The sequence below is a fragment of the Polistes dominula genome, unplaced genomic scaffold (assembly GCF_049000335.1).
Source record: "Polistes dominula isolate Pdom_NZ unplaced genomic scaffold, Pdom_raw_medaka contig_482, whole genome shotgun sequence".
Classification (NCBI taxonomy): Eukaryota; Metazoa; Arthropoda; class Insecta; order Hymenoptera; family Vespidae; genus Polistes; species Polistes dominula.
In genome coordinates this window covers 154,058-167,618 of record NW_028301016.1, presented here as the reverse complement: position 1 = coordinate 167,618, position 13,561 = coordinate 154,058, and the positions used below count along the sequence as shown (strand labels likewise).

At 27.5% G+C, this 13,561-nt stretch overlaps 1 protein-coding gene across 6 annotated transcripts in view; it reads right to left on the bottom strand.

The window, feature by feature from the left end:
• The window catches only part of sm (heterogeneous nuclear ribonucleoprotein L), a 195,616-nt gene that overhangs the window by 88,193 nt on the left and 93,862 nt on the right, over positions 1-13,561 (bottom strand). For all 6 annotated transcript variants that reach the window (XM_015317080.2, XM_015317084.2, XM_089174117.1 and 3 more), the window contains one exon: positions 5,719-5,782. In XM_015317080.2, the coding sequence (XP_015172566.1) occupies positions 5,719-5,782 (64 nt within the window). The remainder of the gene's footprint in view (positions 1-5,718; positions 5,783-13,561) is intronic.

Sequence of the window (13,561 nt, the reverse complement as noted above, 5' to 3'; positions counted from 1 at the left end):
TTTATTGATTTATGTTATATTTTAGGGATTTGATAATAATTATTTTGCGGTATATCTACCAAAATTATTACATCAGGTTGTAATTATCTACCAAATATCTCACAAAATTAAACCAGTTGTGTCTGATACACAATATTTACATTCCGTAAGTCATGCGCGTTTCGTTAAACTTAGGACCGACTTTCCGAACCGTAAAATGGCTCGAAGTCTGCCCCCCGACATTGTTTACGTTTTCGACCCAAAATTTTCGAACGTATTTCTTAGGTTAAGACGTACAATACAGGTTAAAACGAACAATATTTATGGTATGTGTCATAAACGAGTCTTTGTGTACAATTGTAACTTGCAAAATATCTCTTTGATTTTTATGTGGAATTATTTTTAAAGTTATTGTTATCGTATCGCTATTATTATTCAGTTTATATTCAATTTTAACTTATAAAATAGAAAAATGTAATACATAACAATGTAAAAGTTGCAATGTAATTCTCAGAATACGCTTTGTCATCGTGAACTTTGAATTTGTCTCTACCGTGTAGGTGATTATCGATCTGACGTAAGTTTTGTGTATTCGTTATGGGAGTATTCGTTTCTTGCTATTGATGCTCATATGTTTGTTTCTCTATATGATATCTCTATGGTATCCATAGATTATAAAGGATTTAGTTATCTTATATTTTGTTACAATAAAATCAACATGGTGTTTGGTCATATATTACACAGTCTAATTCTTTGATCGTCTTTTCATAATTTAAGAAGGGGAAATGCACGTGAAACGGCGTTTACGCAGCGATTTTCATGAATTTTTTCAACATATAAGAAATTTATATAGTTCATTGACATTTTGACGTAATTTGACACATATATTTAAGAATATATTTTGAAATTTTTAAAGATTTTTTCTCGAAAAGTAACGGAGATTTCAACTGCCGCGCATTGTAAGTCGCAACTTGACTTTAGCAGTTTGTCTACATTCTGGAAGTCGCAATTTTGATCAGAAATCAATTACAATAAGGATTTACCCTTTTTTTATATGTGTCTCTTTTATGTGAATTAAACTTTTCTGAAAAAATTTGAATATTCGTATTTTCAAAGGTTTGTGAGAACATAAAACATGATTTTTTTCCATTTTTTTTTCGTACCTTCTTTTACAATAATATTTTCAACAAAGATACTGTTCAGATTCTATCACATAGAGTGCATTTATTTGGAGAAACTATATACCGAATTTCAAAAGGATCGGTTGAAAACTTTTTTATCTAGAGTGTACACAAATTCGAAAAAAGTCGTTTCGAAAAAAAACGCGTTTGAAACAAAGTTCACTTAATCGCTTATAACTTTTGAACGAATTGAAATTTTAGGATTATATTTTTGGATAGTTTTACAAGCAATTTATGAAAAAAAAGAAAATCGCATTTTTTAAAGCCTCTACAAGTATTTCCCCTTTTAAATGACTTATCAGTTTAAGGAACAAGTCATTTTGAACCCTCCGGTAGAAGTAGTTTACGTCAATCGTCAGTAGTTCTAGTATTAAATAATTGTTATAAATCATAAGTGATTTGTGACAAACTAAAAAACTATTTAACATAATAATATTTACGCCAACTAAAAAGTAATGATGTTTTTTTGTGTTAAATTCAAACAAATGAATTTTTAATTTGTTTTTATTTTTAGTCAATGATAAAATCACCCTCTTACATGTACTGCGTGAGTAATAGAACAAATAACGTAAAAAATAACATAAATTAATCTTTTGATGGGGATAATATAATTTTTATGATGTTACTGTACGTGTACATGTGCCCACATTATTCGAAAGTGTAAAAATTGGTTAATGCAGAGTAAAATACTATAAGTAAAAAGTTTTCTCCTATGACGTAAGTAACACTATTTATTAAAATGTTTGGTAAAGTTGTGAGATAAGTTTATCACACACTGCGAATTTACATCAACAACATTAATTTTACCATTTGTTAATTTATCTACTGTTTTTTTTTTTTTAATCACAGGTTTCTTTTGGTTCTTGTAGACATAAAAACAAAACGTGGGATGATTTATCAGATATGGTTATTGCATATTGTGTCGTGTACGAGTGAGTTACCTTAATCATATTACGCTTCTTGATCAACACACACGTATGTATCACACGTATGTATCAGAAATAAATATTGAAATAATTCTTCATTTTCGTAAATTATTATTCATGAAAGCAAAATGATGAAGAATATATAAAACAAAGAACAATTAGGAAAAAATAGGAATTTATAGTGATAAAGATGACAATGCAATACTTAAATCAAGCAAATTTAATTTTTAAATCTGAAAATTCCTATATTTTATTATACAGGGTGATCCACTAGCTTTTGCCACTTAAATAGCTCCTAAAGTATGATAGTAGCAGAAAAATGGATAAAAAAGAAGTTGTATGAAAAATTCAGGACTATAACATGACATTAGTATTTTTTTGCAAGATTGATTAATTTTCGAGATGTATTGGTCAACTATGTTTTTTTAAATATAATGTTCTGTTTTAATACTTATTTTCGGGTAGCGGCTGTCAATACGAATCCAATAATGTGCAACATTAATATTTTTGAAAGTCAAAAAAAGTTAAAACTGACAAACAAGCCGGCCACAAACAGCTCTTCCGCGTCATGGTCGCGTCAGGGTTGTGTCAGGGTTGCGTCAGTTACATCATCCTTTAGTTGTTCCGACAAAAGACGGAACAGATATTTTCCAAATAGTTTTTATTAGTTATTGACAGGTTTTGTATTTAATGTTGTACATCGTTGGATTCATCTTGACAGCTGCTATCCGAAAATAAGTATAAAAATATGACATTGTATTTAAAAAAAACAATGTTAACTAATAAATCTCGAAAATGACTTAACCTAGCAAAAAAATACTAATATCATATTGTAGTCCTGAATTTTTGATGCAACTTTTTCCTTATTTACTTTTTTGCTTCTATCATACTTTCTGTGCTATTTAGGTTACAAGAGCTTGTGAATCATCCTGTATAACGCGTACTAGGAGGAATCGGAATATATGAAAACAGAAATCGGAATATCTTTAGCGCATTATAGGAATTCATGCAGTAAGAATTTCTGTTATACGAGAGTCCATTGTAATATTTGTCAAAAAAAAAAAAAAAAAAAAAAAAATCTATCTTCTCCATATGCGAAGGTATGTTGTGTGTATAGTAACGTGTGGGTATGGCGTGTACCGAGTAGCATGAGAGAAGTGCGTATCATTTATCATTTCTACCTCCTACTCTAAATTTTTCTATTCAAATAATCTTATTGCAAATATCGTAGAAAAAGTAGAAACTGAATAAAAAGAAAATTATTTTAAACCAAAGTTTTTTACTTTTTTACCAAAAAAAAAAAGAAGTTATTGCAAAAGTTGTAGATTTACAAAAAAATCGAGTTTATTTTGAAATAACCTTAAAAACGTTTCGCAAATGAGAAATAAATAAAAAATGTAATTTTATCTTTTAAAATGAAACAGAATTTTTGTTAAACTAATTGTTTTTCGCGTCCAAAAAATAAAATATATAAAAATTTTGTATCATAGGGAAATTGGACAGGTTACATAACCTCAAAAATACAATTCTTTGAACCGCTAAATGTATAATAATATTTTTTTATTTATACAATAAAAAAACAACACAAAAATTATTGTATATTTATTGTTTCGATGAATTTCTAATAAAAAGACGGAACGTACAGCAGGATCAAAACAATATGTTTTGATATTTTTACCTATCTAACTTTCCTATGATACAAAATTTCTTGTTAAGCTTTCTGCTTGAAAAAAAATGCATTATTTCCATTAGAATTAATAATTTTTTTTTTATTTAATGTATTAAATCATTGACTAATTTCAAATTCTTTTTATGTTGGTTATACTTCAATTTATGATTTTTACATAAAGAAAGACTTTATATTTGATTAATTGTATTAATTAATTTATATTCGCGAACTAGAACACGTGTATAAATGATTTCTGAGCCAATATTTTATCGATCAAATTCAATTTTATTTTAAATAAAAAAAAAAAAAAAAACAACCACATTAATCACTCATCCTCTTATTGTTGCTTGAAATTTTGTTTACGGTGGAGTTTCATTATCCGAAACGATATAAAAGCTTTTATGAATTGGTTTATTTGTAAAAGTTAATTTAGAATTAAATTGTACAATTTTCTTGCATTAAATTATAAATTGTAAACAAAATTAAAATATTTCGTGTGTTACAATGTATCATAAATTTATCATTAAACTACATATTTCAAATAGAATAAATATTTAATTTGTTAGATCATTTATAAAAATTGGACAGAAATATTTTAGAATTTTATTGAGGGTCACGTTGATTTCTTGGACGATGAAAAAGCGAATTTTTAAGAACCGACTATTATCTCTTACTGTCAAAAGTGAAAGAAAAAAAGATATAGAGAGTGAAAGAAAAAGAGAAAAAAAAAAGGTTACTTCGCGAATACAGCAACAAAAAGGGCACCAGCAATAATTCATCGTTCGTCTGCCGTATCCTCCGCCCCTGGTGTATTCGAGATCGATTCACGAATAGATTCGAGAGAAACACGACTTAAAGGAAACGTACCCCCTACCCCTATTCGAGATGAATATTAAAAAAGAAAAAACAAAACCGTCAAAAAAAATTGGAAGAAAATTCTCTCATTTTCTTCTTTTTGCTCCCCTGCTGCAAGGGGATAATAAAAGCATTTGGTTTATTTTTCACCGAATAGAAGAAAACTCTCACCGAAATGAGTTTCGTTCGAACGATAATAAAACGCGTAATAACGGATCAATGAAACAAAATATTTGATATAAAGAAGATAATCAAAAGAAGAAAAGAAACTACAAGGATGATCGATGTTAAACAAATGATGTACAATAAATAAAATGAATAGTATATATGGTAATAATTTTCGGTTGCCCGGCAAGTTCGTAAATCGATTTTAATAACAAATTCGAAAGACAAGGCTATGTATATTTCGATATTTATATTTAAAAATATATGATATAAATATTAATTATATATTATAAATAATAATATTATAAATTATATTATATATTAATATAATAATTATATATAAAATATATTATATATAAATTAAATTATATTAATATATATATATATATATATATATATATATATATATATATATATATATATATATTATTCATAATTAATATATGATTAATTATAATTACATTTAATTGTAATTTAAAATTTTTTCATAAATTATATATTTTTAAATATGTGAATAAATATCGAATAAATATATTTAATATATAATACCATAATACAATACATAATACAAACTTTCCGAGCAATTTAAATAGTACTAGTAACAGTAATAATAATACTACTATTAATAAAAATAAAAATAATAATAAAATAATAATCAAATAATAATAATAATATAACAAAATAATAATAATAATATAACAAAATATTAATAATATAACAAAAACATAATAATATAACAAAATAATAATAATAATAATAATAATAATAATAATAATAATAATAATAATAATAATAATAATAATAATAATAATAATAAAATAATAATAGTAATGATAATAATAATAAACGAAAAAATAATATTAATAATAACGCTAAGAAATATAAATAAATAAATAAATAAAAATAAAAATAAAAATATGAATATAAATAAAAAAGTACTTACCCAAAGTAGGAGTTGTGTAGTCCCAGCTCTCAGCATCGTTCTTGTAAACGTTGAGTTTCGTCGGCTGGAAAAAAAATTACGTGAAAATGATTACATTGAGGATCGTTAGAAAAACAGGGGTGTAGGACAAAAACTAGTAGGAGGAGGAGGAGGAAGAAGAGGAGAATAAAAAAGTTCAGCGATCCAAGCTCAACGAAGAGCAGCAACACCGGTACAAAAGACCGAATGAAAAATCTTTCAACGTGAAACTCGTTATATCCGAGATTTTATAAAAGCAACACAGTATATATATAAGTGTGTGTGTGTGTGTGTGTGTGTGTATGAAAGAGAGTATTCGACAGAATTTCACAAAAGAAATATTCACAACAAAAGAAATATTCATATTAATAAATACTCCATAATTCAAAATTTTCACTTCATCGTATTATTTTGTTATTACGCGTTTTCAATAGGTCATACACTAAAGATTTTTAATATTATTTATTAAATTTCTAAGAAAATTTATACCGATTTATAAATATTTATGAGTATCAGTCATTCTGATTATTAATTTAAATAACAAATTTTTATTTAACCCTTTACACTCAAATTTTTTTTTCATTTCAAATATTACCAACAACTTACAAAGTAAAAAAATCATATTTAAGTATTATAAATAAATGACATAAACCTAATAAATAAAAAAATAATTTTGTGGTTGACTGAATTGAATTTGTTTCAATTTTTCTTTTTTTTTTATTGTCTCCGTAGCTAAGCCCTCGAGTGCAAAAGGTTAAAAAGGAAATAATTCTAGCAACAAAGTTTTATTTAAATTAATAATCATAAATTAATTAAAAAATGTTTATGAAAAAATTGAAAATATTTATTTGAACAATTTATTAAAATTATTTATATTTGCCAATAATATTTTATTTCATTATCAACAATTCTTTAGATGATTCTCTTATTTTATACGATAAATAATAAATTTAGGAGTAAACCTTTTGCACTCGGCACCGTTTCGGACATTACCCTACCCAGCAACTCGACGCCATTTTTTTTGCGAAAACATACAACACCCTGGAATCGTGATATTATAAAATAAAATTTTTAGAACCCAGTAAGGCATTGCAATGAAAATTGTTTTTTATATGTATTTATAGGCGTTGAGGAACACATATTTACAAAACAAAATCCAAATTTGTATCTTATAATCTCCTACAGAGTATGGTATATTCTGAAATAATTCCAAATATGCATAGCAGGGTTGATTTGTGCATGTTTCACAATAAAATGTTATTTATCGCCTTCCACCTTGTGTTTTTCTGTAAGAACAAACAATAATAATCCCGTATTCTTTCTCCCATATTTGGAATATCTTCTTCTTCCTCTTCTAGATAGGATTACATCCTGTTTTATATATTTAAGTCTCCTTTCCTCGGGGCGTTTGTTGTTTTTACGATGTCGACATCCAGCTTTCATGTCACCCTTTTGGTAGTCTTCCTAGTGGTCTTGTTGTTCCAAATTTTCCTGATTTCACCACTTTCGGGAGTCTATTGTTGTCCATTTTGTCTACATGGTCACACCATGTTCTTCTTCTCCTTCTAATCCACCTTACAACATCTTGGATCTCACAGTCCTCTCTTGTTTTTTTGTTTCTTCTTCTATCTCTTAGTAAGTTCCCTTTCATAGTTCTTAGCTGTTTTGTTGTAGTGAACGTTGCTTCTACCACATAGGTAATTATCAGTCTGATGCAAGTTTTTTAAGCTCGTATTTTGCTTTTTTGATGCTCATATGTTTTTATTTCTTCATATAATATTTCTAAGGTATCTAGAGATTATAAAGGCTTTAGTTGTTTGGTCTCGTAGCTCCTCTTCTAGGTTTCTGTCACTTGTAATATGGTCATTAGGTATTTAGCCCTTTCGCCACGGACGTGTTTTCCGCGGCGCTACTTCTGCTGTACGGGCTGCTAATACCTGCAGCATCGAAACTGCGCTTTATTTTTAAGTAATTTTGTTGCTGATATTAACAGTTTTTAATTGAAAGAAACAAAACACTAAAATTACACCCTATAATGGAATATTTGATGTGCTATAATTGCATATGCTCATCGTATGTAAAATACGTGGCATTTTATGGAGAGCCACTATAGTGGCCCGTAATAGCGAAAGGGTTAGATCGCATCACTTGGTTGATACTTTTGTTATATACTGCTAAACTTGCGTCGTCTAGGCTCTTTGGAGATGGTGAGTAATTCAGTCGTCTGTACCGAAATGGTCATACTAAAACTTTAAGGACCGAAGAGAAATCTGTCAGACTTACGCTTGGCGAAGTCTGCTTCGGCTTACTTACGTAAGCGAAAGTCTTTAAAATATTAAGCTTTCCCGCCATCTTTTCGAATTTATTTAACATCCTTTGCAGATCTTTTTCATCTTCCAATATTTTTTAACTGCGTCATCGGCGTAACAAATTATTTTTATATTTTCTTTTCCTAGCTTAATTCGTTTTCCAGCTGTTTTCACCTCTTTGATTATTTCGTCCATTATCAAGTTGAAAAGGATTGGGGCTTAGACTTGGAATATGTAACTTATTATTCAATCTATTGTCTGACAAAGATGTAGATGGACGTGTTCGAGTTTCTCCAAAATCATCTCTCAATTGCTTTACAAGACTTTTTACAAACTTGTGAAAGAAAACAACAAAAACCAATGTGTGTCACTGGTTTCTTTCTTTTGAGTTGATAAAGAAAGGGTCTGAAAATTACTAATGATAAATTACGAAATCACAACACTGTATTATTACTGCGAGACTTATAGTAACAACTGTGTTACTACTGAGAGAAAGAGAGAGAGAGAGAGAGAGAGAGAGATCTTTACTGTTCGATGCTTCAATACGAACACTGAGTTATTGTAAATTTCTTTTCTCAGTTTTCGGATTTCTTTATTATCTACATATATCAGCGATCGCCAAACTCTTTGACCTCATGGACCAGTAAATTCATAATTTAAATCCCGCGGACCAGTAATACGATTTTTTAAGTGTTAAATATATTTATAAAAAAAATTGTTATCTAAGAACACATAAAATGTACCCTGTTAATAAAATGAAACTTAATTGTAACCAAATTATGAAATCTTTAATAATAAACCATAATAAAATAAACAAAAACTGTAAAAACAAAACAATACAACGTAAAAACAAAAAACAACGTTATTCTATAAAGTAGCGTTTTTATAACTTTTCACGTATTGTTATGAATTGAATTATGTTTCAATGCATCTTAAAACATAATTTAACGTGATGAGTAAATATATTCCAAATTTTCCTGAAGACCAGCGAAATTTGTTCGCGTACCACCATTTTGGTGACCGCTGATCTATATCATTGAACTACATACTTGTGTACCTTTGTTCTACTAATTCTACATATTGTAACAGAACTTCACACCTTCTCTTTCGAAGTAACCGATTGATTTATCATGCATCTTGATAATTTTATCTTATTTTGATTTATTTTTTGTACCATTTTAATAGGAAACTACAGGAAAACATGTGTTTCTTAAAAAACTGCGGTAAAATCAGTTCATTCTCCGTAATTGCTAATAAACTTTCATATCCCCCTCAGAGGAAACAACCGAGTGCGAAAGGTTAAAGTAATACCTTATGGTTAGAAGAACGAAGAATCCTAGCAAAATTATGTTTACTAGAATGTAATATTGCAATATAAGCCACCCACACACGCATCATAATAAAATGTGAGTTATTAACGTAAGTTCATATTATCCGTCGCGTTATATAATATTTTGTTGAATTTATTACATGCAGGTTTCGTTCGAAATAAAATAAAATATAATAAAAAATGGATTTTATTTTAAATTAATTTTGAATTATATTAATCAACTTAATTTTATTAAAACTAAACAATATTTATTCACGTTTAATATTTTATTCATTTTGATCATTGATTTGCACTTATGCACCATGTATTTTCAATGTTAATATCTGTTTACCAAAAGAGCAGTATTCCTTACAATTTCAAGCTACCAAGCCGCCATTGTGCAAATTTAATAAAAGAAAACAAAAAATAACGGAACGAGAAAGAAAAATAGAGAGAAAGAAAGAGACAGAAAACAAAATGGCGATCCATTTACTAACACGATAATTCTTTACTCTATTCCTGATTTAATTACCACAATAGATCAGTCAGAACAGCTGCTGGTGCCAGGTTTTATATAGCCTAACACTATTACAATAAAATGTTTGGCTGCTTAAGCAGCAACATAGGCGATGTCAAATTTAATCACGCGACATCATTATCATCATCATCACTATCATTGAAAGACAAATAGTTGGAATAAGAAAATGAGAAGGAAGAAAGAAAATAAATGACTTATTTTAATCACAAAGATGTTAGCAGTTTTTTCTATAAGTATAGTATAGTAAAGTAATAGTCCTTTAAGAATAAAAGTAAAACAAGAAGAAATGACAAAGTAGTAGGCGACAGCCAGGTACATTTCAGGAGTTTTAAAGTAAGTACATACGCGTGGCACGTTTAATCTTAACAGAAGATTTAATTACTTTCAAGAGAATATATTAAGCTACCAATTTAATTATCCAACCAGAAGGATATATATCGAATCCGATTTTAGTCGCTCCACTTTCTGAAAGATCAAAACCTCCCTTGAAACTTTTCCCTACTTCTATCTGTATCCTTTATTTCTCTCACTCTCTCACTGTATTACTTTCAACACAAAGAAGTCGAAATGAGAGACTGTTATTGAAATTTAAACATACTTATCGCGCATTAAATTTGATTGCTTCGGGAATATATCTGTGCTAAACGAGTTTGATTGAAATTTTTTTATTAAAATCATATTTGAGTCGTTTTATTGATGTTTTCTGCAGTAAAAAAAAAGTAATCAAGATAACATAAATTAAACCGCAACCCTGTTTTTTCAAAAATTGACTAACTTTGTTAGAAATTAATAAAACAATATTAGTTTTAATGTAAAAAGGATTTAACAAAGAATACAAGTTGAATATTTTTTTGTTTTTATAGCATAACAGTGTATACATTTATTTTTATTTCAAGGAAAACTTACTTTTACTATGACTTGTGCTTTTAAAAATGTCATTTCATTGATTTTGAAAGTGCCTTTAGTCCAATCATAGCCATCAAGAACATATTTCTTAAATAGTGCTAATTATTCTAATTGGGATGATAAATTTGACACCTTTAGAAACCGAAAAACATTATTCTACTAATTGTCATCTGTTATCAATATTTTTAAATTTAATCCAATATAAACCTTTCAATATCTTGATACAAACATAAATGGACTTATGGTTAGTCCGCTTTCAAAATAAACGACTCATTTATTATTATAAACTGAAAGATAGTTTAGATATTATTTTACCGGTGTTAAATAAAATTTCGATGTTTTTGTTAACGAATGCAGGTAATAGAATTCTTTATGATAATAAAGAAAACTATTTTTAGATGACGATAATAATAATAAAACAATATTTATAATTAATGTTGATTGATAGAATTAAAACAAAGAAAATCCATAACATCGAGTACAAAATATGAATATTAAATTTATATAAAGTTTACGTATATTTACTCATACCGTATATTTGTTGACTGCTTTTTAACACATTTGACAATATTCTTGTACAATTAAAAATAATTAAGTCAACTTATGGTCTAATTAATTGGTTGTTTGGATAGTAATTTAGTTTTCCGAACAAAGATTACATTAATCGCGGAACTTCAGACATGATTAAGTACCTTCTTGTATTTCGAAGTGTAAAGTAGTTTCTTTTTTGGCATCGCTTCAGAAATAGAATATCAATAGATACTTATTATCGCAAAATCACACGAGAAATACATAACTAAGAAATTAAATTTTCAAATTTGACAATTTATGATCATTTAAAACGCCATTCATTTTAAATATGCTAAATTCGTCATTCGTTCACGTATCATTGAAAACTCAAAAGTAGTTTCTGAACACAGTCTAATAATAAATAAAATAATTTTTAAATAATATTGAAATAATATTTATAAATTTAATTATTATAAAATTTAATGAAGAAAATCAATAACATTGAATGTATAATTTTCATTCCAAATTTAAAATTGGTCTAACGTAAAAAGCGAATCATAATTTTCTATCATTATAAAATTATTTGTAATGTTTTTTTAAAACGACAAATAATAAAAACAATTAAGTTATTTTCAACATTGAGATAAAGCATAATTTCTTTTTTGAAGTAATGAAACTAAAAAAACAAATTAAAATCGAATAAATAATAGATAATTACGGTTTAAGTTAAAACAATTACTAATCAGTAAATATCAGTTTTAAAATGAATAATATAATTAATGATAATTAGTGCAGTTATTACTGTACAAGCTAATTAAATTAAAATTTGCTTATTGGCTTTGGTATATTTTCTAATACTCGAATACCCAACAGAACATTAGGTGTTAAAATACATCAAATATTCAGGTTACAAATGGAGTTCATCTAATTAGCAAACAAAGAAGAAGCCTGCTACTTATCAGTTTCATTATCTCACGGTGATAAGATCAAAATGTAATCTAGTTTGAATTGTTCTTAAATACAAGAACAGAGACAGGTAATGGTAAACATTTTTTTTATAGAATAAAACAGTGTTTCTCAACCTACGAGTTATAGTTCAATGACAGTCACCATGTTAAATTTTTAATGAACCGCATAATGGTAGCTCTTATCTCACGTCAAAATGAGGAAAGTAATAAACTTTAGAGAAATTAGCGAAAAGTCTTCGTAGAACGTTCTTGCGAGTTTACGAGAATACCACAAGAAACAATTATTTTTTAAAAATAATACACAAAGTTTTTAACAAATGATAATAAATTGTGCGGATAACTCTCGTATGACACTGTTATTAAATTCCAACAAAAATGATGTCTTATACGAAACCAAGAAGTAATGAAAAAAAAGAAGAAGAAAAAACAAGATTAGCTTCTAAAAATTAACAAAAATAAAAAAAAATAAACCTTTATGATTTATTGAGTATTCGAGTATTAGAAAAAATACCAAAGTCAACAAAAAATATTAATCAAAATCGAAAATGCTATACCCATAAAAATAATAAATATATCTTTTTTGGTTCTCATAAATATTTTAGAAACCAAAACCGACATCAGAACATTTTTCTAACCTCCACAAATCTTGATCAACGTAAAAGCAAAACCGTATTTAACAAGAGTTTCCTGTACATTATAAATACTTAAGCCAAAGAGCGCCATTAGGAACAAATTTATTGGACCGTACCACAAAACGATTGAGAAACGCTGCTGTTGAGCACTTGAGTCTCTTTTCACACGGATCTTGTTAATCCCTCTTCCATCATTCTTGGATTAATCCAAGGATCTGATCACATGAACATAGATCAGTTGAAATTGTTCACGTGTGTACAGGAAAAAGATTACAAAAAAGGTTTCAAAGTAAATCATACCTTTCCTTCTTTATTTTTTGTTGTTTTTCTAATTATTATTCGTGATTTTATTTTTCATACAGGTGTATTATCCCGGATGATCTTTGTTAGATGTAGTGATCGATTCACACAAAAAAATAAAAGAAAAAACATTTTCATGGTAGTGTTTTTTTCTTTTTTTTGACAATCGACGGAAGTGTTTTATGCAATTTTTATCGTGAACGCAATTCTCTAGCTCTATCTTTGCAGATAGAAATGGTGTTTTTCAATTTTGTTTAAAGCTTTGAACAAATCTATTTCCTATCGTAAAGTTTCATCACGAATCATATTCTTTTAAAAGTAAGCATGTATGAATGTTTGCATATTTATAAATT